The sequence below is a fragment of the Myiozetetes cayanensis genome, unplaced genomic scaffold, assembly GCF_022539395.1.
Source record: "Myiozetetes cayanensis isolate MyiCay16 unplaced genomic scaffold, myiCay2020 scf17, whole genome shotgun sequence".
Classification (NCBI taxonomy): domain Eukaryota; kingdom Metazoa; phylum Chordata; class Aves; order Passeriformes; family Tyrannidae; genus Myiozetetes; species Myiozetetes cayanensis.
In genome coordinates this window covers 17,383,338-17,405,565 of record NW_026087378.1, presented here as the reverse complement: position 1 = coordinate 17,405,565, position 22,228 = coordinate 17,383,338, and the positions used below count along the sequence as shown (strand labels likewise).

General features: G+C 48.7%; 1 protein-coding gene across 2 annotated transcripts in view; it reads left to right on the top strand.

Moving 5' to 3' along the window:
• Positions 1-22,228, top strand: part of SIL1 (SIL1 nucleotide exchange factor) — a 97,931-nt gene that overhangs the window by 49,349 nt on the left and 26,354 nt on the right. For both annotated transcript variants that reach the window (XM_050312343.1, XM_050312344.1), the window contains 4 exons: positions 4,659-4,779; positions 5,919-6,015; positions 8,324-8,515; positions 13,001-13,122. In XM_050312343.1, the coding sequence (XP_050168300.1) occupies positions 4,659-4,779; positions 5,919-6,015; positions 8,324-8,515; positions 13,001-13,122 (532 nt within the window). The remainder of the gene's footprint in view (positions 1-4,658; positions 4,780-5,918; positions 6,016-8,323; positions 8,516-13,000; positions 13,123-22,228) is intronic.

The window sequence follows — 22,228 nt, the reverse complement described above, 5'->3', positions numbered from 1 at the left end:
CTGAAAGCTCTGGGGTCCAGGAGCTGGGGAGGGCATGGGGAAGCCACTGCCAGGAGAGCAGTGAGTTACTGCACAGTCTCAGCACGAGGTTTGCAGGTCTGTGTAGGATGTACAGCTTACCTGGTCATGTTTAATGCTGTTGCTGTGTGCTGTGTCAGGGCTCAGCCTTGTCCCCATGCTGAAACACAAACCCACCTGTGGCCAGCAGTAAATGGAATAATCACAGAATATGCCAAGTTGGAAGGGATCCACAAGGATCATCGAGTCCAACGTGCTGGAAAGGAGCCGGGCAGGATGAACCCTTTCTTCCTTTGAGAGGAAACGGTTGGTCCTTTGGTTGATCTAGAAAAAGAGGGATGGAGTCCCTTGGACATCCCTGCCTGTTGCGTATTCCACACAGCACCCCTGTGCCTTTACTTACCTGGTGTATAATGCACCTGCTCCTGCCTCAGTTGGGAGTCTGTTTTCCATTCGTTTATTTATTTATCATCTTGTTTTCAGCCTCTGCAAAGCTTGATATAGGCACAGGGCTTGGGAAACGTACACAGAGCGGAGTAACAGATAGCTGTGATTTGGTTACAAGGCAATAATTTAAGCCGACAGGTTTAGCTGATAACATAAAGCACACGAGAGGAACCGCTTCGGTTTATAAATGTCAGCAGAACCCCTGCAAGGGAGCTGCTGCCTCAGAGCCGGCCCCGCTGCTGCTGCTCCAGCCAATATATTACAAGGAGATATAAACAGATGTCTGAAAAAATCTGGCTGACCAAGATTAAAAGAATGGGGCTATAAATTAAAGTCTTCCTCGGCGTCACTTTAAGCAACTTTCAGGACAGAGCACATCCGAACAAATGGAGTGCCACGGCAAGGGAGGATCTCCAGGAGACCGGGAGCTTTGGGCTGCAGAGGCTGCACCCAGGTGTAGGGATGGTTTGTGGGAAGAGCAAAGCCTATCCTGGTACTTCTGCAGCTGATAAAGGGATTAAATGGAGAACAGGAGTAACACCATTCCTGCAGCGTGTTGCCACAGGATCAGTGTCTCCCACCTGGAAAATAAACGCTGTAGTTTTGCTTTGTCATCTATTCCCAATAAAGACCTTGTCATTCCTGCAGTGACAAGGGTTTTTTTATCCTCTGGAAGTGCTTTACCTGTTGGACACTATCTTTTCTGTTGTGAGGCAGCTGAGTGATGGAGTGGCAGGCAGGTGGCATGTCCCTGTCAGGGACACTGGGTGAGCTGCTCAAACCCTGGGGCTTTCTCTCTGAGATCCATCAACCCAAGGAGATGCAGGAACACGTATTCAAACTGAAAGAGAGTAGGTTTAGATTAGATATTAGGAAAAATCCATCCCTGTGAGGGTGGGCAGGCCCTGGCACAGGTTGCCCAGAGAAGCTGGGGCTGCCCCTGGATCCCTGGAAGTGTCCAAGGCCAGGTTGGATGGGGCTTGGAGCAACCTGGGCTGGTGGAAGGTGTCCTTGCCCATGGAACTGGATGATCCTTAAAGTCCCTTCCAACCCAAACCATTCTGGGATTCTCTCATTCAAACCATTTTAACTGTGGTTTAAAAAATTCCATGCGTGGGGAATTTTTTGAGTGGTAAGGAGCACAAACAGGTTGTGGGGGCAGGGGTTTGCTGCTTCCTCCACAGCTGCAGCCCTTTCAGCAGGTTCACAGAGTGGATTTCACAGCTATTTCTACTCACTGGGTAGTCGATTCAGAGGTGGGAAATTAATTAGAATGGAAACTCCTCTTTCCCTTTATGAGGAGTGAAGGATGAGATGTAGCAGCTGTCTGGGCAGTGAGACCATCCAGTAACACATGTATGCAATGCTTACCTGTGGATACACATCTTTGATTTGTCTAAGGTGCCAAGGAGAAAAAAATGTCACAAAATGGCTTAAATATAAACCTGTTTTTATATTTTTTTAATTGAGTTTCATTTCCCAAGTGCAACTTAATGCAAACAATAAGTAAAAAATTAATTTCTCTCGGGAAAAAGCTAATAAGGGTACGATTCTGTTTTAGCAGCATGTGAAGCTGTGTAATTGCTTACATATGTATTGCTCCAGAGCGTGCTCCCAGTTGTTGAAGAGTATCAAATTACAGGAATCAAAGAGAATCAACTATTTTTAAGGGAAATGTCTAGAAGCTACATATTGAAACATGATTAAAATTCAGGATTTCCAGCTTACTCGTTTAAATCAGCAATTTTAATCACATTATTCAAGTCAACCCACCCTCAAAAACACTTTATGAATAATACTTCAAAATACACCAAACTAAATAAGACTGGAGACCCGTCTTGAGCAGCTGGGATATTTTTCAGTGACAATGTCAATCTCTTTGTTGAAAACAGAGATGTTTTTCATGGTTTATTTATTAAAGCAGCATGTTTGTCCTGCTGTGGCATGAACCTGGGTTGCTGTGCAGAGCGAGGAGAAATCCCTGTGGCCGCTTAAATACATCAAGGCAGAGAGTTTTGCTCTGGGGTGTGGATGGTCCCGGTCAAATCCCGTTTACCGTGCAGAGGCAGAAGCAGGAGCAGGGAAGGTTCGCGTCCTCTCGGGTGCCGCCTCCTTGGTTTGGCTGCGCTGCGTTTGGGAGCTCGTGTGCGGCGGGGGGTTCGTGTTTAGTTTTATTTTTTTGTTTTATTTACCGCTCGCTGAAAATAGAAACGGGAGGGCCGGTCCCCCGGAGCCAGCCGGCCCTCCCGGAGCCTGCTTTGCGTTTGGATGGGCCGTTCAAGCCAAGTCCGTCCTCCTCGTTCCTGTGCCCTGGCAGCGGGCGGGCTGCAGTGCGGGGTGCGGGAGCTGCGCTGCTCCACGGGATGTCCTTTCACGTCTGACAGCCCAGAGCTGCTGCGGCCACTGCCGGGGCTGTCACCCCATCCCAGCGCTGGGGACGCGGCCAGCAAAGCCACGGCTTTCATGTTTGTGTCTGCGGAGGAGGGAGATGCCCTCCTGCATCCCTGGGTTGCATCAGCACACGATGACATTTTGTCCTAGAACAGTTGGGGTTGGAAGGGACCTTAAAGCTCATCTCAATCCACCCTCCATGTCAGGGACACCCTTCACCAGACCAGGTTATCCTTTTTTGTGTTTTCCTTGCTGGCAGACCCCTGTCTCTGTCTCCTAAACCAGGGAGAGGAGATGCAGTGCTGTCCTTTCCATGGAGATCCTACAGACTCCTTTCTGACCAGAGTGTCCCAGCTACACCACCTGTGAGGGGCACAGCTCCTCCATCCTCCATTCCTGCAAAACTCACCTTTTCAGCATGGGAAGATACTCCTCTAGATAGATATAGGTTAAAGCTTCCATGTATCACAAGTTAAAGGAAGAGGAGGAGGTTTGGATCTGTCCAAAAAAAGTGGAAAGCACTTCAGGTGTGGAGGAGGCATATCTGGCATAGTTTAAGATGGGAAGATAATCACATCTGTCCCCTTGCATATCCAACCAGTGCAACTTCCTATGGGCAGGATGTGCTGGAGAGAAAGAGGAGCTGTCAGAAATACACCTTGTTTTAATAGGAAATCCACCAAAATGGATTTTCCTGGTTTTTCTAAATGCATTTATACCTGCTGTGGGCTTTGAAATGTTTTTGTCTGAATTGTGACAAACATCCCAGTCTTGTGTAGGAAGCACCAGGTCCTTTGATCAGGGAAATGTCTCTTTGGTCTTGAGGAGGGAGGGATCAATCCAGTCGTTCCTGAGACTAGAGCTTTTTGTCTTTGAGTAGATGTATTTATTGTACAAAATAATTACCCTTACCTTCACTTGCCTTTGGTGGGAGATGCTCCCTGTCTCCTGCATGCTGTGTTGTGTTATCTGAGGTGTCTTTTTAGGTAAAAGGGAAGAGATAAAGGAAAGGCTGAATAGGGACTCCTCATCGAGAGGGAGGAAGGTGAGCAGCTGTGTGTCTGTCTGTCCATCTGTGACAGCTGAGATCTCAGCAGTCATTCAGCTGCAGCCTCCCTTCCCTGAACAAACAGATTTATTGCATCAAAAGAAGCAGCACAATCAAGAAGAAGCAACCAAATATTCCCTCCTCTCCACCCCAGTTCTGGGCTGGCCACCAAGATGTGTTTGTGGTGAACTGTGACCAAGGCAAAACTCTGAATTCCCCATCTTTTCTGTATTTAAACCCAAAGCTTAATGTATTCTGTGTATTTTCCTTGGCAGATAGTAGTGATCATATATTCCTTTTAATACAGTATTTCCAACCCAGCCCAGCCTTGATGTTCAGTGTACTTGGCTGGACTCTGCAGGATGCCTTGATTTCCCTTTGGCAGCTGCATTTTATGCCCCTTTCTCGATATGGTCTCCAAATCCAGTCCTGATGTGGTCTGGGAGGGAGGAGGGAACTGATGCTCTGCTGGGCTCAGGGTTCCACCCCTGCTGTGGATCGGAGCCAGCCTGGCAGCACAGGGAGAAGTTTGGTGGCTCAGGGGGGCATATCTGGGAGGGTAAAGCAGCCCTTGTGGTTCAGAGGTGCTGCTGGAGGGGAGGGCAGTTGGTGGTGAAGATCCTGCTCCTGCTCATGGTGCAGGATGAGGCTTTCCTCCCCTTCTCTGGGGGAGGACTGTGTGCCTTCAGCTCCCAGTTCCTCACAAAGCTGGGACAATACAGGTGCTCTGAGATAACCCCCCCTTTGTTTGCAGGTCAGGCTGTTCCTGCAGGGTCACACGTGAGGCTGAACCTGCAGACGGGAGAGAGAGAAGCCAAGCTCCCAGACAGTGAAAATGGGAGAAGTGACACGAGAGAAGAGAGAAGAAGGAAAAGGTACAGAGGTGCAGCGGGGTGGGTGGGCTGCAGGATCCATGCCTTTTATTAGAGGCCAGGTTCCCTGGTGCACCCAATTACTGTCTCTTCCTGAGACTTAATTGCTGATTCAAGAGTTCAGCAGTGCTCAAAAGGGAGCCCTGTCCTTTGTGATCCTTTTGGGATGGCAGTGGAAGTGCCCTGAGTGCACATTCAGAGACACCTTCATGGCTTCTCGTGCCACGACACCGAAATTAAATTGGCAACGTGGCTTCTTTGAATGAGATTTAGTCCTTTGTAATATCTGCAGCAACTGGTCTGAAGCTGCTTTCTGAGCTCAACCCCTGGGCACAGCTGTGAGGGGCTGTGTGACTGAGCCAGGTGCCCTGTTCCAGCTGGGAGCCAAGCAGGCTCCCAGCCATGGTCTCCAGGGATCACACTGCCTTCCATGTCTTTAAATGTGTTCTAAACGTTTCACCGGTGCTGATTTTCCCCTTGGCACCCTCCTAACACAGACAGGTTTAGTTTCCATGGGGAATCTCTTTCCTGAAGTGGGATTTCCCACTTCTTTCCTCGCTCTCCCAGTGACTCCTGCTCAGGGCATGGAGATGCTCTTTATCTTCATGATGCCTCAGCAGCTGGATCTCCTTTTTTTCCATGCAAGAGTGATTGTGGCCCAGATACACCCTCCTTGAGCCAATGAGAAAGACATAAAGAGCAGCACAACAGAGTTTTTAGCATTTCTGTGTAATTTCTGTGTGCATTTACCCTTGCCCTGACTGATGATGCTCATCAGAACTTCAGCTGAAATCTCCAGGTTAGAGCTTGCAAGTCCTTCACAATGATTTAGTGGCCCAGGGGTGCTTTCTGTATTAAAACATGAAATTCTGAGGCATAAATGAATCATTTATTTTCATTGTGTTAGCACTTTAGATTTTGGGTCGGAGGGTTTGATTACAGAGCCTTTCTTGATTGCCAGGGTGAGGTGTGTGCAAACCACTCACAGAATACAGCACTCAGACTAATCTTTTCTTGAGTGTGGTGGTTTTTTAATCCCTTTTCTCCTGCCCTTAGCCACTGCTAGTATGTCACAGTGAAAGTAGTATAGATGCAGTTGTTTACTCAAAACATGTTCTGGTTTGTTTTGTTTCTTCTGCAAGACTGGGCAAGGTGGATGTCGATGCAAATTCGTTCACGTCCCAGGAGCTCAAAAAGGCCTTGGTGAAAATGAAGGAAAGTGAGAAGGCAGAAAGGAAGGTAAGGAGAGAGTTCCCCGTTTGTAAAGCAATGCACAGTGCAGGATGTGAACACACTCTATGTTACACATTGCAGAAATATGATGGTTAAAGTGATTGCTTGGGAAAACACTGGGCAAACTAATCTGATGAATATGAACCTAAAATACCTGTTAATGATATAGTTCCCTAGCTTTTCTGTGATTCTGTGAATGGTTTGGGTTGGAAGACACCTTAAAAATCATCTCTTTCCAACCCCCTGCCATGGGCAGGGACACCTTCCACCAGCCCAGGTTGCTCCAAGCCCCATCCAACCTGGCCTTGGACACTTCCAGGGATCCAGGGGCAGCCCCAGCTTCTCTGGCCAACCTGATTTATTTATTCAACTGCTGCTTGATTCACAAAAATGTCTGCAGACCACAATGTGGATCAGATTGCAGTGTGACAGTATTTATAAAGGGAGTTACTTTCCCTTTTACTACTCTCCTTGTTTTAGGTTTCCAGTCTCATGCCCTGGGTAGCAAAACCCAAGTGGCCATGGTGAAGCACAGGCTGAAGCTTCCTTACACAAGCTCCAGCCCAAAGTAAAATAGAATAGAAGTGCTGCTTTCAGCCCTCTCCAGGCTTGGAACTGTCCCCAGCCACTGGTGGGATGATGTGTGACTCATCAGGTGGGTCACAGCCTCCTTGCCCTCTCCCCCTCAGCAGCATTTCCTTAGGCCTTCGCTCCTCCTGCTGCCTTGGCATTGGCTCAGTTGAAGGAAAATTGAAGTAGAATTCAAAGCTGTGAAGTCTTGAAGTCAGAGTAAGGCTTTTTTCCCCTTATGTGGCAGCAGGGCAGTATTTCATTTGCTCTAGGATTATTTCATTGTTGCTGGAAATGAGGATCATTGAAATGCAAAAATTAGCGATACTCTATGATGTGAAAATAAGCCATCTTTTAAACCCCCTGTTAGAATAGCTTTTGTCCCATCCACTGGGCTAAAAGCAGCTATATCTAATGGACCTAAAGTATTCCATTTACAGTCACTCCTGCAGGGAGGAAATTCATCCTTGAAGGATCTGTGTCAGAGGAAATGGAGTTACACGGAGCACTGCCCGTGTGCGCTGCGGCAAAGGCAGTTTGGAGTGGTTGGGCTGGGGGTGGCATTTTGTGTGGTACCTGTGCTAAGCTGGCCAGCAGTCATTAGACTGACAGAGTTTCACTTCCATTGCTCACTTGTTTTTCCCCTGCTGGCTCCAGCCCTTGGCTTCTGTTGCTAGGTGAGGAGCAGTCAGTGCTTGCAGGGGAGTGGGGCTCGTGGAAACCCTCCAGTTGGGGGTCACTCCTGGGTACAGACGTGGTTTGGTATTTGTGTTTGCGATGAATCCCTTTCAAAAAGGTCTTTCTGGCTTTCTCCTGCTCTTGGGGAAGCCCAGCTCCAGCCTGGCCTCTCTGCTTCCTCCATCCCCTGCAGCACCAGGCTCTGTCCCTGCCTGTCCCAGTGCCACCAGTGCTCCTGTGCCTCTGGGGCTCTCTTAGATCTCTGACAGATCCTTTTCCTTCTGACCACATGCCTTTTGTCAGCTCTCTTGGTTCATGGCAGCCCTTGGGGTGCTGTTATTACCAGGGAGATGAGCCCTGCTCAGGACAGGCTGTCCCCTGGCAAGCCCCATGGCCTGGCACTTCAGCAACCCCCAGCTTATCAGCACTCCTTCTGCTTCCCTTTCTGACAGCTTCTGTCCCCACAGTGAGTGCACCTTCCCCTGAGAGATAAAGCCATCCTGCAATCCTTGTGCTTGGGATGGCAAAAGCATCTTCATCCACGTCTGAGGAGATCTGCTTGATGTCACTGGAGTGGAGTCACTGGGCACTTCAGGCTGGATGGGACCTCTGGAGCTTTCCAGCCCCATCTCCAGCTCCAGGCAGGGTTAGCTATGGGATCAGGGAGGTTGCTCAGGGCTTTTTCCAGTCAGGTCTTGCAGGCAAACAGAGAACAGCAATGCTGCCTCTGGGCCCCACGTTGTGCTGGAAGGACATGGGATGTAGAAATGCTGTAGAAATGGGGTATAGATGTACAAATGGTGCACAAATGGTGTGTAGACCTACAAGTGGTGTACAAAGCCCTAGTGCTCAGTGGTACTGCAGGTATGTCACAGATAACTGGGTTCCTGGGCTTCTCAGAAGGACCCTCCAGTGCTGCCCCTGCATCTCCGTGCACAGCACTAAATCCACTGGCACAGACAGCCAGGTTCCCCTTGTGAATATGGGGCTGGCATTTCTTTCTGTGTCTGTCTTGTCTCTCTTTATCTCCTATCTTCACATCTGGTTTCCTCCTTCTGCTTTCAAGGCTCAAGAGGAAGAGGTGAGGAAGAAGTTCCGGCCCATAGAGCAGCTGAAGGAGGAGTTTGAAAAGCTGAACATGAAGATGGAAACAGATTATGAAATTATGGTTAAATTAATCAGCAAATTCAACAGTTCTGCCTCCACGCTGGATGAAAAAGTAGCAGCGCTTTATGATCTCGAATATTATGTTCACCAGGTAACAGAATTCATTGGTAACTACTGTGTAAAATCCAGGGATATGGTGTCAGAAACGGGGGTTTATTTTTCTTATCAGTATCAGGTAATACAAATTGCTTAATTACCATAATCCTGGGACAATAACAGACAGCAGAGGGCTAGTGCAGGCTTATTTTATATCCAGGTTTGAATTAATCATTGCTTGTGCCAAGAGCCAGCAGTTTCCTAGGGGCTGCCTGATCTGTTGTCTCTTCTCAGGCTGGTTTTCTTGTCCTTTCTTTTTCTTCTTTTATCTGCTTATTGTTACAAAATGGGGGTTTATGTGCCATATTTAGGTAAGTAGAGTGGTGGCTGCTAAGAAAATAATTATTTTCTCGCTGCTTCCATGGAAAGTGGTTGCAGGTAGGTGCCCTTACATCAGTTCACAGGGAATGTGTTCAAACCAGGGAGGTGACAACCACCTAAAAACCTCTGTTTTGTCTTGGCTTGAGCAAGCAGTGACATGTAGAGCCTCACTGTGCTAATTAGCTCTGTGTGAGGGTGAATATATTTCTTGAAGTCTTTCTTCCTCAGGTTTGGGCTCACACTTTCACCCCCTCCCTCTGATCTCTCTTGCTCTGCTTTCAGCTCACACGTTTTTACCTCCCTTGGCTGCAGTTGCAGGCACAGAGCTCTCCTCCCCTGGGCTTGGTGCCTTCCCTGGTGCCACCCCTAGGTGGGTGTCTGGGCATCGAGGCTCTGTTCTGCCTCATGGGAAAGGACTTGGCTTCTCCCTCCCCAGTGACTGGGATAGTTGGGAATGGTCTGGGAGAGCTTCCAGTGTCACTTTATCATTTCAGAGGGTGAATGGGACAACGCTTGGGAGGTTACCTTTCACTGGAACGTCACTTGTTACACCAAATGTGGTACTCTGGGGGCAGGTAGCTGAAGGAATGTGTTGCTGAGAGAAGGAGTCCACATGCCAGCTAATGGAAGTGTTATTTCCAGGGCTCTTTGTCCTGGATTTCACACTAAATCCCTGTCCTGGGCATGCAGAAGCTTTCGTGCTGTTTGTTCTCCCTGCTTTTGTTTCAACTGATGGCATCCACCTGACTCAGAGAATAAGTGTGAACAATGGGTGCCCAAAGAGCTTCATATTTGTACTCAGGGCTAATCCTGCCTGGTTAAGAGTTCCAGCATGCGAAAAAGTGATCCCCAAACCCCCTGGGATGCTTTGGATTCCAGCGTAAGGGTCTGCACTATTCCAGCATAAAATCCTGCCTGCTGTCAGCACAGGATGGGGCAAACAATGTCAGATTGGTGAGAGGAGCAGGGACTGGAGCATCAAAGGGAACCACATCCAGCATCAAAGGGGTCAGAGAGGGGGACTGGCAGGGAGGCTGGCGGGAGCACAGAGGGCTCCTTTGTGCCGTGATCACAGCGCTGCTCTGTGCCCGCGCTGTCGGGGCAGATGGCTGGGCAGCACCTTCTCGTCAGGCAGGAAGCTGATAAGAAATATGACTTGTCTCTAAGCCAGCATGGCTTTTCCTCCTCTTTCTTCTTCCAGTCAGTTGAATGCGTCGAGAGCATTATCTCTGCTTGGGACTGACTTTAGCGGCACTGGCTTAATGTAATTACTGAACAGCAGCCAAATATGCTTGTACCGCATCACCCTGGAAGGCTGAACTGTCAGGAGTGCTCTGCAGCCAGTCCCAGCCCAGGGAGGACAGGGATCCTTGCAGGTGTGGCTGGCCCAGGGCAGCTCCCACCACATGTGGGACCTGTGACGGCTCTGCTGGTCCCGCTTTCCCCATCCTCCATCTGCACGGTGACGTGCCATGGCTCTTGATAACTGTTTGGCTCCCGGCCATCCTGCTGCTGCCTCCGGGGCACAGAGTGCCCTGTCGAGTGGAAAATGCCATGCCCTGGAGGGTGTGTGAGCAAAGGATGCTCCCTGCTCCCTGGTGTGGTCATGAGCCCCCCGAGCACCGGGATGGGAAGCAGTGCGTGGCTCCGAGCACGCTGCAGGGAGCGAAGGGAGCCGGTGCCCAGCCCGGGGAGAGAGGCTGTCCCCTGCTTTTGAAGAGTCAGCCCAAGGGCTCTGTGTTTGCTCAGATTGGTGTTGCCAGCTCTGGTTTGCTTCGCCTCAGTCAGGATTCAGCTTGGCATGTTCGGGAGCTCATCTTGGAGAAGGGGCAGGAAGGTTTGGCTTGCTGAGTTATCTGTAATGCATAAAACCAAATGCAAATGTGAAGAGGGCAGAGCGTAACTCATAAACAGCATTCATGGTGCTTGCACAGCCGTGTGCGGAGCCAAGACCCGTTCTCAGGCATTGCAGGCTCTTTCTCTCAATTATTTACTCTCCTTATCTTCCTCTCTCCCCTCCTCTGACATGCTGCACCATCTCTCAGTGCTAATTTCCTCTCCATCTCCTACGGTTGACGTGCTGCTTTCCCTTGCTCTTGTTTCCTAACATTTTCTCTCTCACCTTCCTTCCCTATTTTCTTTCTCCTCCGATTCAAAGCTGCTCCCTGAATAACTGCTGTCATATTTGCTCTTCTCCCATCCCTCTCCTCTCCCACTTTGCCTGTGTACTTTACTCAAGAGCTCTTTTGATCTTTGGTTTTCCTTCTGTGCCGATTTCAGTGGACTGAAGCGAGGCACGAGCTGTTGCCTCACAGCATCTGCCGCTCCCCAGAGAGGTTAATGCCTTCAAGTTGTTAAGTTTGGGGATTTTGTTGGTTTTAAAACGGTGGCTGAGGGAAGGAGCTCTCACAACAGGCTCCAGTTAAAAAAGATAAACACATCTTTAAAATAAGCTCCACAGCACAATTTATATTCTGCAGCTGAGGTGTCTCACTGACGTTGGAGCCGGTCTGAAGGACTGTGCTGGTGAGCTTGCAGTGGGGGTTGGTTTTACCACACCTGATGCGGGGTGCAGACTCCTGCCTGTCCATTGTGCAGAAGACAACGTCCTATTCCAGCATTAAAAAAGCTTTTACAGAGGCTGAGCGATAAAAGGACCCACTGACAGCTGAAATTAGGTTGCTGCATAGACTTCTTTGTAGACAAAGGTGGGTCTGCAGAAAAGTGAGAGTTCTGGCAGGCCTGGTTTATAGGGACAGTTAAAAGAATAGGATCTGAGAGGATACAAAAGCTGCTGCAAATCCTGAATCAGCCCCAGCAGACCTGCAGAGCCCAGCTTTGCAGAGGAACAGCAAGTGGTGGGTATTGTCCCGTTGGGGAGCAGAGATGAGCGGGAGCTCCCCAGGTCCTGCTTTGGTTGGTAACAACATAAAGCTTCTTCCTTCTCTTGGGTACCTAAAATACCTGACTTATGGCCAATTTTGGTGAAGGTACATGGTTGGATAAATATAACAGTGAGCATGAAGTCATGGTTGACCAGAAGAGTGTTCCAGCTGGAGCCTGACATACCCTGAGAGCCTTGTGGCATTTGCCTGTCCCACCCCATCAGGGGGTCGCTTTGCCTGGCTGATAACTCATTTTTATATTCTATTGCCATCCACCAACGATTGCTGCTATCTCCCTGTCTTTCAGGCAGAAGAAATGTCGAATTTTGAACCCTGATTTTTTTGCACAGGCAGTTCTGAGTGTTCATCAGATCCCCTTTTAAACTGCAAAAGAAAAACCCACCTTGAATATCAAAATGCATTGATTTGACTTTGGACTGAATTTTGTACTTGAAGCATTTTGTGCTGTTTCTCTAAATTTTGTTTGCAAACCCTCAGAGCCTTTTCTGATCTCCTCTCCAGGAGCAGATGCCCACTGGGACTGTGCCTGGTTAGCCCCAGATCTGGTTAGAGTCAAAGGCTGATGAATCCCCACCAATGTGTAAACTTTTTCCTTACTGGCAGTTAGTCCAACATTTTTTGTTTTAGAAAAATAATATCTCAGGCTGCCCTGAGGGGAAGGTCCTGGCTGGCTCCTCCAAGCAGGGACTGGCTTTATCTTTCCTTGCCCACATGAAGTTGTTGATGGTACTCATGGAAAATTCCCAGCACTGCCCATTCTCCTCACTCCGAGCAGCACAACGTGTACTGTTGGTGCTGACAGGCTCCTAAAAATCCCTGATTACTGGTGCTACAATTGCAGCATCAATTAATTAATTGCATTTGCAAAACATGCAGTTCCTTGGTTTCCCAGTAAAGGCCTGCTCAGGTGAGAGAACAAAGAGCTGGAGCTTTCTGACATCATCAGATGTACCAAATATTTGACCTGAGTTACCAGAATTCATGTCAAGAACAGTTTTGTAGCTATAATCAAAGTATTTGAGTTTCCAGCAATGCCTTCTGCATGTGGCAAAGCCGCCCATCAGGACACTCTGCAGCCTCTGCAGCCACAGCATCGATGCTCCCAGGCAGGATTGTAGGGAATTCAGCCACAGCCACTCCCTCTGAATTCTTAATTGCTTTTAAAACTGTGCTGGTTGGAGCAGGAGGGAAGGGCTGCTGTGATCTCTGGGGTGAGGAGGGGTTCGTGCTGATGGGCACCTGCTCTCTCGCAGGTGGACAATGCCAAGGATTTCCTGTCGCTGGGAGGGCTCCGGCTGGTGATTGACGGGCTGAACAGCAGCGAGGCGGCGCTGAAGGAACACGCTGCCTTCGTCCTGGGAGCCGCCCTGTCCAGGTGAGCCCCGGCCCCTTGGCTGGGAGGGGCAGAGCTCGGGAGACCCGATGGGCTCTGTGCCTCTCTTTGTCTCTCTTGATTTATTTCTGGGAGCAGAAACTGGAAGCTTCCCTTAGCATGTGACACACACATTGTCTTATCCCCCCAAACTGTCATCTCTCCTGCCTAGGCCCTTTCCTTGCCTCACCCCTTACCCTGCTCTTCTCCTCAGTCCATCCTCATCCAGCTCGTTAGACTTACCCAGAAGTGATTTGGTGTTGAATCTCTGGTTGTTTCTTGATTTCCCTGGCTCTTGGTTTGTACAAAGTCCAAGGGGGGGCGGTAATTCTGCCTCCCTCTTCTCCCCTTGACACCCTCTCTTGGGGAAGATCTGAAGGAGGGTGCAGTTACAAGTGACCCCTTTCTCCCTCCTTTTCTTTTCTCCTGGGCTGCTTTAGGATAGCAAGATACTGGTTTCAGAAGGATAGCAACTGCCATGGTCTTTGGAGGGGGTTTAACCCTACACACATGGTGCCTCTGACACCAAAGGGAACAGGGTCAGCAGGCTGAGTCAGGAGCTGAGCGGCCTGCAGGATATTGGAGGGTCAGGGGAAGGAGCCCAGTCTGCCTCGTGCTGGGGCATCACATGTAGTGCTGCAGGTGGAGCCATGTGAGCTCCATTTGCTGGGTGCCCTTTTTGTTTTATGGGGTTTGGGGCTTTGTGGGGTGTGTGTTGAGAGGTGCAGAGGCTTTAGAAATGCATTGGACTGTCCCAGACTCCAGGGTCAGAAGTGCAGAGTGAAGACTGGAAGTCAGGACCATTTTATCTGCATATTTCCACACCACAAAATATAACTGCCTTCTCCAACATCATAAATCATTTATTGCTTAGTCTAATACACAGTGCACACATTTCTTTGGCACTCTTGTGCATGATGCAGTTGGCCCTCAGTGTGTGTGAGGTAATATGGCCTCGTGGACAGGAGCAGGTAACCAGATTTACACAAGGAAGGGATTCAGCTTCTGGCCTGAAGCAGAGCCTGACTCACTGATCACTGTAAGATATACCCTTTCACATCAGAAACACAGACCTGCTCTTCATATTCTGGTGTATCTTAATGTTGGAAACAATACTGGAATGGTTTCCTCAGGGTCTTTAGTTGCATGTAGACTCTTAATTACATGTTTCATACAGCCAAGATCATGGAGAGGGTCTGGAAATCTTTGCAGGTAACTTGTGAAATAACAGGGGCTGTTAAAGAGGTTCTTTCCAGATGTAGCTGACATGTCATGGTCAAGACTCAACAAATTCATTGTCACATTATATGACGTAGCAGTGGCTGTGAGAGTCATGCTTTTGTGTAGCATTCCTCCCTCAAGTGCAAAGGCCTTTCCTTGGACAGAAACAACCTCTCGTCTGATATGACTCAACTGCTGCTTCAGAAACTTTTAGACCTTTCTTCTTTGAAGGACATTCTGGCAGATGGTGATTTTGAGTGGTTTGGATGATGCATTATCTGAGAGCTCTGTTCCAAAATATGAAGAATATTATGCCTGGGTTTGGGTTTGCTTTTTTTCCCCTTGCTGTGCTTAAGCTTTCTTGATAGGCACCTGCATGCCAACTTGTCTGCTGTGTGCTCTCTGCTTAATTCATTTGTTCATACATTTTCTCAGCTTACTCCATGCTCTAGTTAAACTGTCAGGGGCATTTCAGGTACTTCACATGAAGCATTTCCTGATGTCTTGTGTTTTTCTGAGGGCTTGTTGTTTATTTCTTTCACACATGGCTGTTCCTAGGAGCCTTGGTTGGGTGGTAGGACTTTCCAGTAAATTCCCAGAGGTGTCACAGTTCACTGGGCTGTAGGGACATGATCTGCTCTGTTCTTGTGTGCCTGGGGATGGTGTCAGATCCTGCTCTGGACACTGAGCTGTGCCTGGGCAAGAGGTGATGGTCTGCTGCTCCCCACATGGGTCTGTGGCCACCTCCAGGGGCTCTTCGACCAGGCTGGCTCAGACCAGCAGTTCCAAGCCAGGCAAATGTCCCCAGAGGAAAATCATGGCATGATGAGAGCAGCTCCACAGCCTGGCATGGGAGGCCAGAACTGCTGGCACAGCCCAGGCTGGAGGAGGGAGTTTGGCTGTAGGCAAGTATTTAACCAGGAGGAGAGCACTGGACACAGAGTGATCTCAGACGTGCTTGGGTCACATCCAGAACTTTTCAGCTCTTCAAATATCCAGGTCTTCTCCACATTTGCAATGTCCTTAGCTCTGAGCAGGTAGTGAGGCAGGTAAGGGATGGAGGAATGAGCTGCAGCACCCAGGTCTGGCCTGCACACAGTCCTGCCAGGACCTGGCTCACAGGTCTGGCTGTGCTGAAAGCCCATTTGGGATAAAAGGGTTTTCCAGGGGATCAGCATCTTAAACCAACAGGCCAGGTGGCTGGCCAAGACTTGGATCAGCAAAGGCAGGAGGAAGAGGAGGAGGAAAAGGCACAGCAGGGCCAGCTCAGGATTTCTCCTTCCTCATATTGCTCCTATTTATTTGGCTTAAACCAGACTTGAAAAGCAGCTGCAGCACAGTGTGATTTGGGCCTCAGGGCACAGGGTCCTGGGGTCCAGCTGCCAGGGTCTGTCCTCCCAGCATCCACCTGCCTCTCTGAGCCTCTGCCACGGGAGACGGTGACCTGAGAGGGAAGAAATCAAGGTTTTCCCTCTTGTTTCTCTTATACGTCCTTCACTTCAGGCGTTTGGGTTTTAATTGCTGAGTCTGTGACCAAATCAAACATCGTTCCATCTGGTGGAGTTCTCTGAGCAGTGCCCTTATTGCAACTCTAAAACCTCATCACAGTCTTACTGTTTTTAAACCTTTAATAAAAATGTTTTCCGTTCTGCAGTTTGCAAAAGTAAACTTCGTTTGAACAATCCTCAAGTGCTCTGATTGCAAATAAAAGTTAAATGCACTAACAAAAATAATTGCTAGGCATGTGGAGTTGTACATTTAGGTATCCATAATTCACTAACAGTATATGCCAATACACAACATTATCTGGATTTCCAGTGATTGCATTAGCATAAAAGCATGTTAGCATTTATCTTGTGGTACTAACATTTAAATATATATAAGTATGAAATATTAAGATACAGCATTTTGGAAGCAAGTGAAACTACTGTCTGTAAAATGTTCTTGCATATTTTGAAGGTACACTACAGTATCTACAGATGACAATCAGCATTCGCACCATTGGCTCCAAACATTACAAAAATGTCAATGTTTTATGCAAAGAGGAGCTATATTAAGCTAAAAAAGATTGCTGATGAGAGAAGTGTCTTCTGATGTCCTCTGAGCTATTTACAGGCAGCATCTTCCTTTGTTCGTGGCACAGCCAGGCCTCTATGCAGTCTGTATCTCCATGTTTCACAAGACTGCAAATGTGAGCCAGAAAGGATTATGCTTGTGATTAAAACCTCCATTTTTAAAAACTTTACCTTCAGGAAGCGTTTTTCCACACCAATAATTTGAACATTTTAGTATTTTGTAATAAAAGGATTTTTGTAATCCGTTTAGAAGGGGAATAATAATTTATGTCGAATGCATTCTTGAAGCTTTATCCCAGATGCTCCCCGTGCACTTAGGGGTGAGTTGGAGGTGAGGATGAAGAAAAGTCACACTGTGGGACCTTCAAGGCAAAGGGAAGCAGTTTGTATTTGACTGGGAGAGGGCAGAAGGTGAGATTTTGGCCTGGCCCAAGTAGAGAGCTAGGAGGAAAACCCCTGGTGCAGCTGCAGTGAGAGACACGTGGCAGTCCTTTAAACTTCCCGTGCTGTTCTGATGGGGTGGCTGGGACAGGATGTCACTCTGATGGTCCAAGCTGGTGTTTGCCCTATGTCCTAGGGCACAGGGCAGTCCCAGCACAACCTCTGCCCACAAGCCCAGCACTGCTGGGGTCTCGCTGGTCCCTTTGGCCCTGAGAGCTCAAACAGGACTTGGTGAAGGTTCGGGGTAAACTCATTCCAGGTGACAGACAGCTCAAGCATCATCGTGCAGCAGCACTCAAGAGTTCTCTAGAGATGGATTGTTTTAACCATTTTCCAGAAGATTAAACAATGTCCCTGTGCATCCTGAGCACCCCAATCACCATTATTTGTGTTACCCAGTTCTGAGGCTCGTTGAGAGCTTGCACCACTTTGGTAAAGGAAGGAGAGGCACAAACCATGTGTCTGCTTCTCAGAGAAGCCTCAGAGAGGCTCCCCAGGTGATGGGCTCCGGTGCCTCCTGCACAGTGCTGGGCTGGGGTGTCCCAGCATTGCTCAGCACTGTGGGGTCCAGCTGGTTTTGCTTCTGCTTTCCCAGCTTCTTTTCTTAGGGAAAAAGGATGAGGGAATGCTGTCCCCTTGCTCTGTCCATCAGTACCTTGGTGGTGTCCACTCTCCCAGGGTGCACAACTTCCATGCTCTGTTGGAGAAGCACCAGCTGCCTCAGGCTGTGTCTGTCAAGAGGAAAGAGCTTCTACCAGATTTAACGACTTTGAGCCAGGTCCAGCTGTGCAATGAAACTGGTTGGCACTCACTGCTGTTAAATAACATTAGGGCCCAAGCAATAAACCCAGGAAAAGTAAAATTAAAGACCTTGCTTTGATGCTGTCTTGTAAGGACATAAGAATTTCTGGGCAGAGAAATAAATCTAGTTAGCTTAACAAGCACTGTCCCTACCCATTTATTTCAAATCCATCTTTGTCCCTTCCTCCTCCAGCTTCCCCTTTACATCCTGCAGTCTTTGCCCATCTCTTTATCAATTTTCCCTGATTTTTTCAGTGTCCCTGTTTGCCCACACCATGTGTTTGCCATGTCTCAGTCGCAGCAATTCCAGCTCCACTCCTTGCCTGCTTATAATTTCTTGCTTTGTAGGTTGTCTCTTCTATTTTTATTTGAACTCCTGACTTGTGTGGAGTTATCAGCCTCACTGCACTTAATTTCAAATTAATTTGATTGGGTCACCTCCATTTTTTTTCTGTAATGATAATGAACTCAACCTATTTAGCCTTCCCCCATTATGAATAACCTCAACAAAAACTGCAGTGCGGTACAAACGGGTGTTTCATCATTGTGCTTAATTACACAGAAGGATAAATCCCTAAACATTCTTCAGCCTCTGAAATCTAACAAGGAAGGGTAATTAGCAATTAAAGAGTAAACTGCCATACTTGCGCTCTCTGGAAGACTGGGAGAGAAAAGTCTGGAATCCAAGCTTTGCCTGTCCCTGGGTTTTTGGGGAGTGGAAATGTTGGGGAAGTGCGATGTCTGGAAGCAGCAGGTGCAGCTGTGTGGGGTCAGGTGTGTTTTCCTGTACCAGCTGTGTTTTCCCCAGATGCCTGCAACTGCTGGAGAGTTGACAAGGTGGGATGGACATCTTGGCCTCACTCTGTGGGACTGGTTTTAGTCCAAGGATGTTGTCCTTTCTGTAAAGGGTGGGAATTCTGGAGTGAGTTACCGCATCCAGGGGGTCAGGGTTGGGCAGGTGGTGCGAGAGAGGTGGGCAGGGAGGTTGAGCAGTGAGGATGCAGATGGCTGAAGGGGGAGTCCTGGAGTCCCAGTCCAGTGCTGGGAGCAGACCTGCCCGGCTCCCCCAGCACTGAGATCCGCTGGGTTCTCCCAGTTATCCCAGGGTTCAACCTCAGCAGTGCAGGTGGCTCCTGCTGTCCTGAGAGCTGTGTGTGGTGCCCTTCCCTGCAGACACAGCCCCCAGACCTGCTGGTGCTGCCTGGGGCTGTGGCAGGGATCGGGAGCCTGGGAAGCTTCTCCAGCAGAGCTCGGCAGCAGCTTCTCCTTAGCAGAGAGAGTGGTGACACAACCTGCAGGAAGAACCCATCACAGCCGGGTCATGCATTATATAAAACATGTTGTCTCTGTCTCTTCGTGTTTAGTAAATGCCCTGTGCTGAAGCCTTGAGTTATTGTGGTGGTTTCCATTTAAAATACACAATCAGGCTGGTTACTTAATCACTTTCTGCCACAAAAAACCAGCCCAAACTTGCTGTCTCTCAGTGCAGACCTGGTTCCACAGCTGGACCCAACTTGTATTCCTCTGTCTCTTCAGCCACTATTTATTCATCCTTCTTGCTCTCCAACTCCCTGACGGGAGGGTGGAGCCAGGTGGGAGTCAGGTTCTGCTCCCAGGGAACAAGCAGCAGGACAAGAGGAAACGGCCTCCAGTTGCACCAGGAGAGGTTTAGATTGGATATTAGGGAAAGTTTCTTCACTGTAAGGGTTGTCAAGCACGAGAACAACCCTGGAGGGATTTAAAAGATGTGCAGATGTGGCACTGAGGGACCTGGTTCAGAAGTGAACACGGTGGTGTGAGATTAACGGTTGGACCTGTTGATCTGAGATGTCTTTTCCAACCCAAATGATTCTATGTTCTCTGTTTATCCTTTTTACTACAGCCTGTGCACTCAGCTAATGACTTCACAAACTTCAAAGGTTTTCCTTCCTAACCACCCGTATTATTTTCCTGACCTGCTGTGACTTTCACATGTTGTGTGTTCTCCGCTTTCCCTCCAAGCAAGAGGTGCAAAAACGCTCCCCAAAGAGGAGACAGCTCTTTAATCAGGGTGTGAGGAGGCTGTGGCAGCCCACTGTTGTGTGTTTCAGAAGGGAGGTAGAGGAAGTGCATTGAATAGAACAAGGAAGCAAAGAATGGAGATGAACAATGAGGGCAGGAAACGCGGGATCCTCACTGACAAACATGCTCCCAGAGGGTTTGGGGTGGACAGCACTGACCCAGCCATTACAGCTATTGTCTGAGCTCCCATGGGAGGATGCAGATCCCATCTCCTCCTCTGTGGGTTTTGCTGTGTGCACCCTCCTGCCCCTTCCTGACTGGGGCTTTTGTTGGATTTAATTGCTGACAGGCTGCACGCAGCCAGAATGCAAAGCCAGGCTTGGGGCTGAATGGCAGTGGCAGAAATGGGCTTCTGGAAGGCTGTTGGGGGGTTGCCCTTACCTCTTGTGAGCTGTCTTCTGGATTTAGCCATATTTGTCCCTCCACTCTTCCCCTTGTGCTGAGGAGAGGCTGGCAGAGCTGCTGGTCACAGAGCTTTCATGGGAGGCAAAATAATGCAGGTTTCCATGGCATCCAAGGATGGCCCTTGGCTGTCCTGACTGAAGAGGGATCAAGTCTCAGCAGGAGACCTTGTTTCCAGGTTGTCACCTTCCACCCTACCTGTTCTCTTGATACAGTGCTTTGGTAAGATTTTTCTTATCTGTCTCTTCATGTGCTTAAAGATCCACTGAAACAGGTGATTATTCATCCATGAAGACAGTTCCTCAGGCCTTCCATCGGATTGCTGCCAGCCTCACCCCTTCGAGGCTCTCCAGGTGTTTGAATGGGATAATGAGAGAAAACAACATCTTACTGGAAATTATTTCTGAAGAAACTCATCAGCACTGTTAACTACTTGCTCTTCCCTGAAGTGCTGACATTCTGTGTCTTCTTGTGAACCGGGTTTTGATCTCCCTTTATTTTAGATGATCTTCTTTCTGCTTGAAAGGAGATGTCCATCAGAGGCTCTCAGAGCTGCCTGGCATGTTTTGGGAGGGGCTGACTCACTGGCTTGGCTGCCTGAGAAACTCTGCCACCCTCTGAGGCCTGAGCTGCTCAGGGCAGCTGTCTGTGGCCACCCAGCATTCCCAGGGCAACCTGGGTTGGTGGGCAGCCCCCTCCCCGTGGGACAGCTTGGAGTCACCACATAGCTGGAGCAATGCTGTCACAGCTGCCTCCCGCTGAGTCTTGGCCCCCTGATGCCACTGCATAAGCCCTGAGTAGATTTGAAAACTGATTTGTTGCTCAGAGCATCAATGGATGATGTCACTTGTCCTTTCTGCTGCATTTAATGAGTTTCCAAGGTACTGCAACCACCAAAGGATTGTGTCTTTGCTTCCATCAGAAGTGCCCCTCCGGCACATGGCACGCGCGTCTCTCATGAATTTAATGTGGAGCACATAGTATAATTTCTTGCAACCATCCTTCCCAGACTGTTTCTCCTCTTTGTTTCTGAATGCCCTGAAGGTAGAGGATGGGACAGAGGAAGGGCTCTTCCCACAGTCAGACGGTGTGGCTGCAGCCCAGGCGGTCTGTGGGTCATGGTGAGGGACATCTGTCTCCACACCCGTCACTCCCTCTGGCATTCCCTGCTGGTGCCCAGCCGTACCTGTTCCCTTCTGTTAATCATCCTGGAGCTGGCCTGTGCTTTGGGCATCCCTGCCTGCATCAGTCTCGTGGAAGTCCCATGTGGGACACATTTCTGTGTGGGTGAGGAGTGAGGAACATGTTGGTGCTGCCGCCCTGACAGCCAGGAACGATGGGCACAGCCCTGCGAGGGACAGGCCATTAATCCTTAACTGCATCTGCTGAGATCAATAATTAGGGCTGTTGCCTTGTATAAACCACCAGATCAACATAGGAATTGCCTTATTAAAGCAGACATGCGGGCCTGGCTAGTGGGAAAGCTCCTGTGGCTGGATTGCAGAGGTAGGAGCACAAAGCCCAGGTGGGAACAGGAGGGTGACATGTAAATGAGGTTTCCCTAAGCCTTGAGCAGCTCAAACCTGTCATACACAATGAACCACAAGACTTCTTGGGTTTCATCTATTCCTGTCAGTGCAGCAGGGAGGGTTGATTTCTGGATTCTGGTCCATGCCTGGTGCAAGCAGGATGGCTGCACACAGGAGTGTGTCTGATCTCCTCTGCATGTTCCTCTCTCCTTGTGGAAGCAAGTTGTGTCATGTTTCCACACATACTCTGTCATAAAAGGCCCTAAAAACCATTTTCGTTTGTTTGCATGTCTTGGAACGAGCAGGAACTCACCTGAGTTGTTTTCCAAATTAATACCCTGCTGCTTTTACTTAACAAGGTCTTTTTCCAAGCTGAGAACAGTAACAACTCTAATATTTCTTTTTTTAAAAAATACATTTTCTTCTGAGGCATTTCATATTAAAACCTGTCTTAATTTCAGTTCAGCTACTGTGTGAAAACACACGGTGAGGTATTTATTAGTCCCTGAAGGAATAAAGACAGATGGAGCCCAAAATGGAATTGGCTTTATGATTAATTGAAACCTTCAAGAGTGCAGT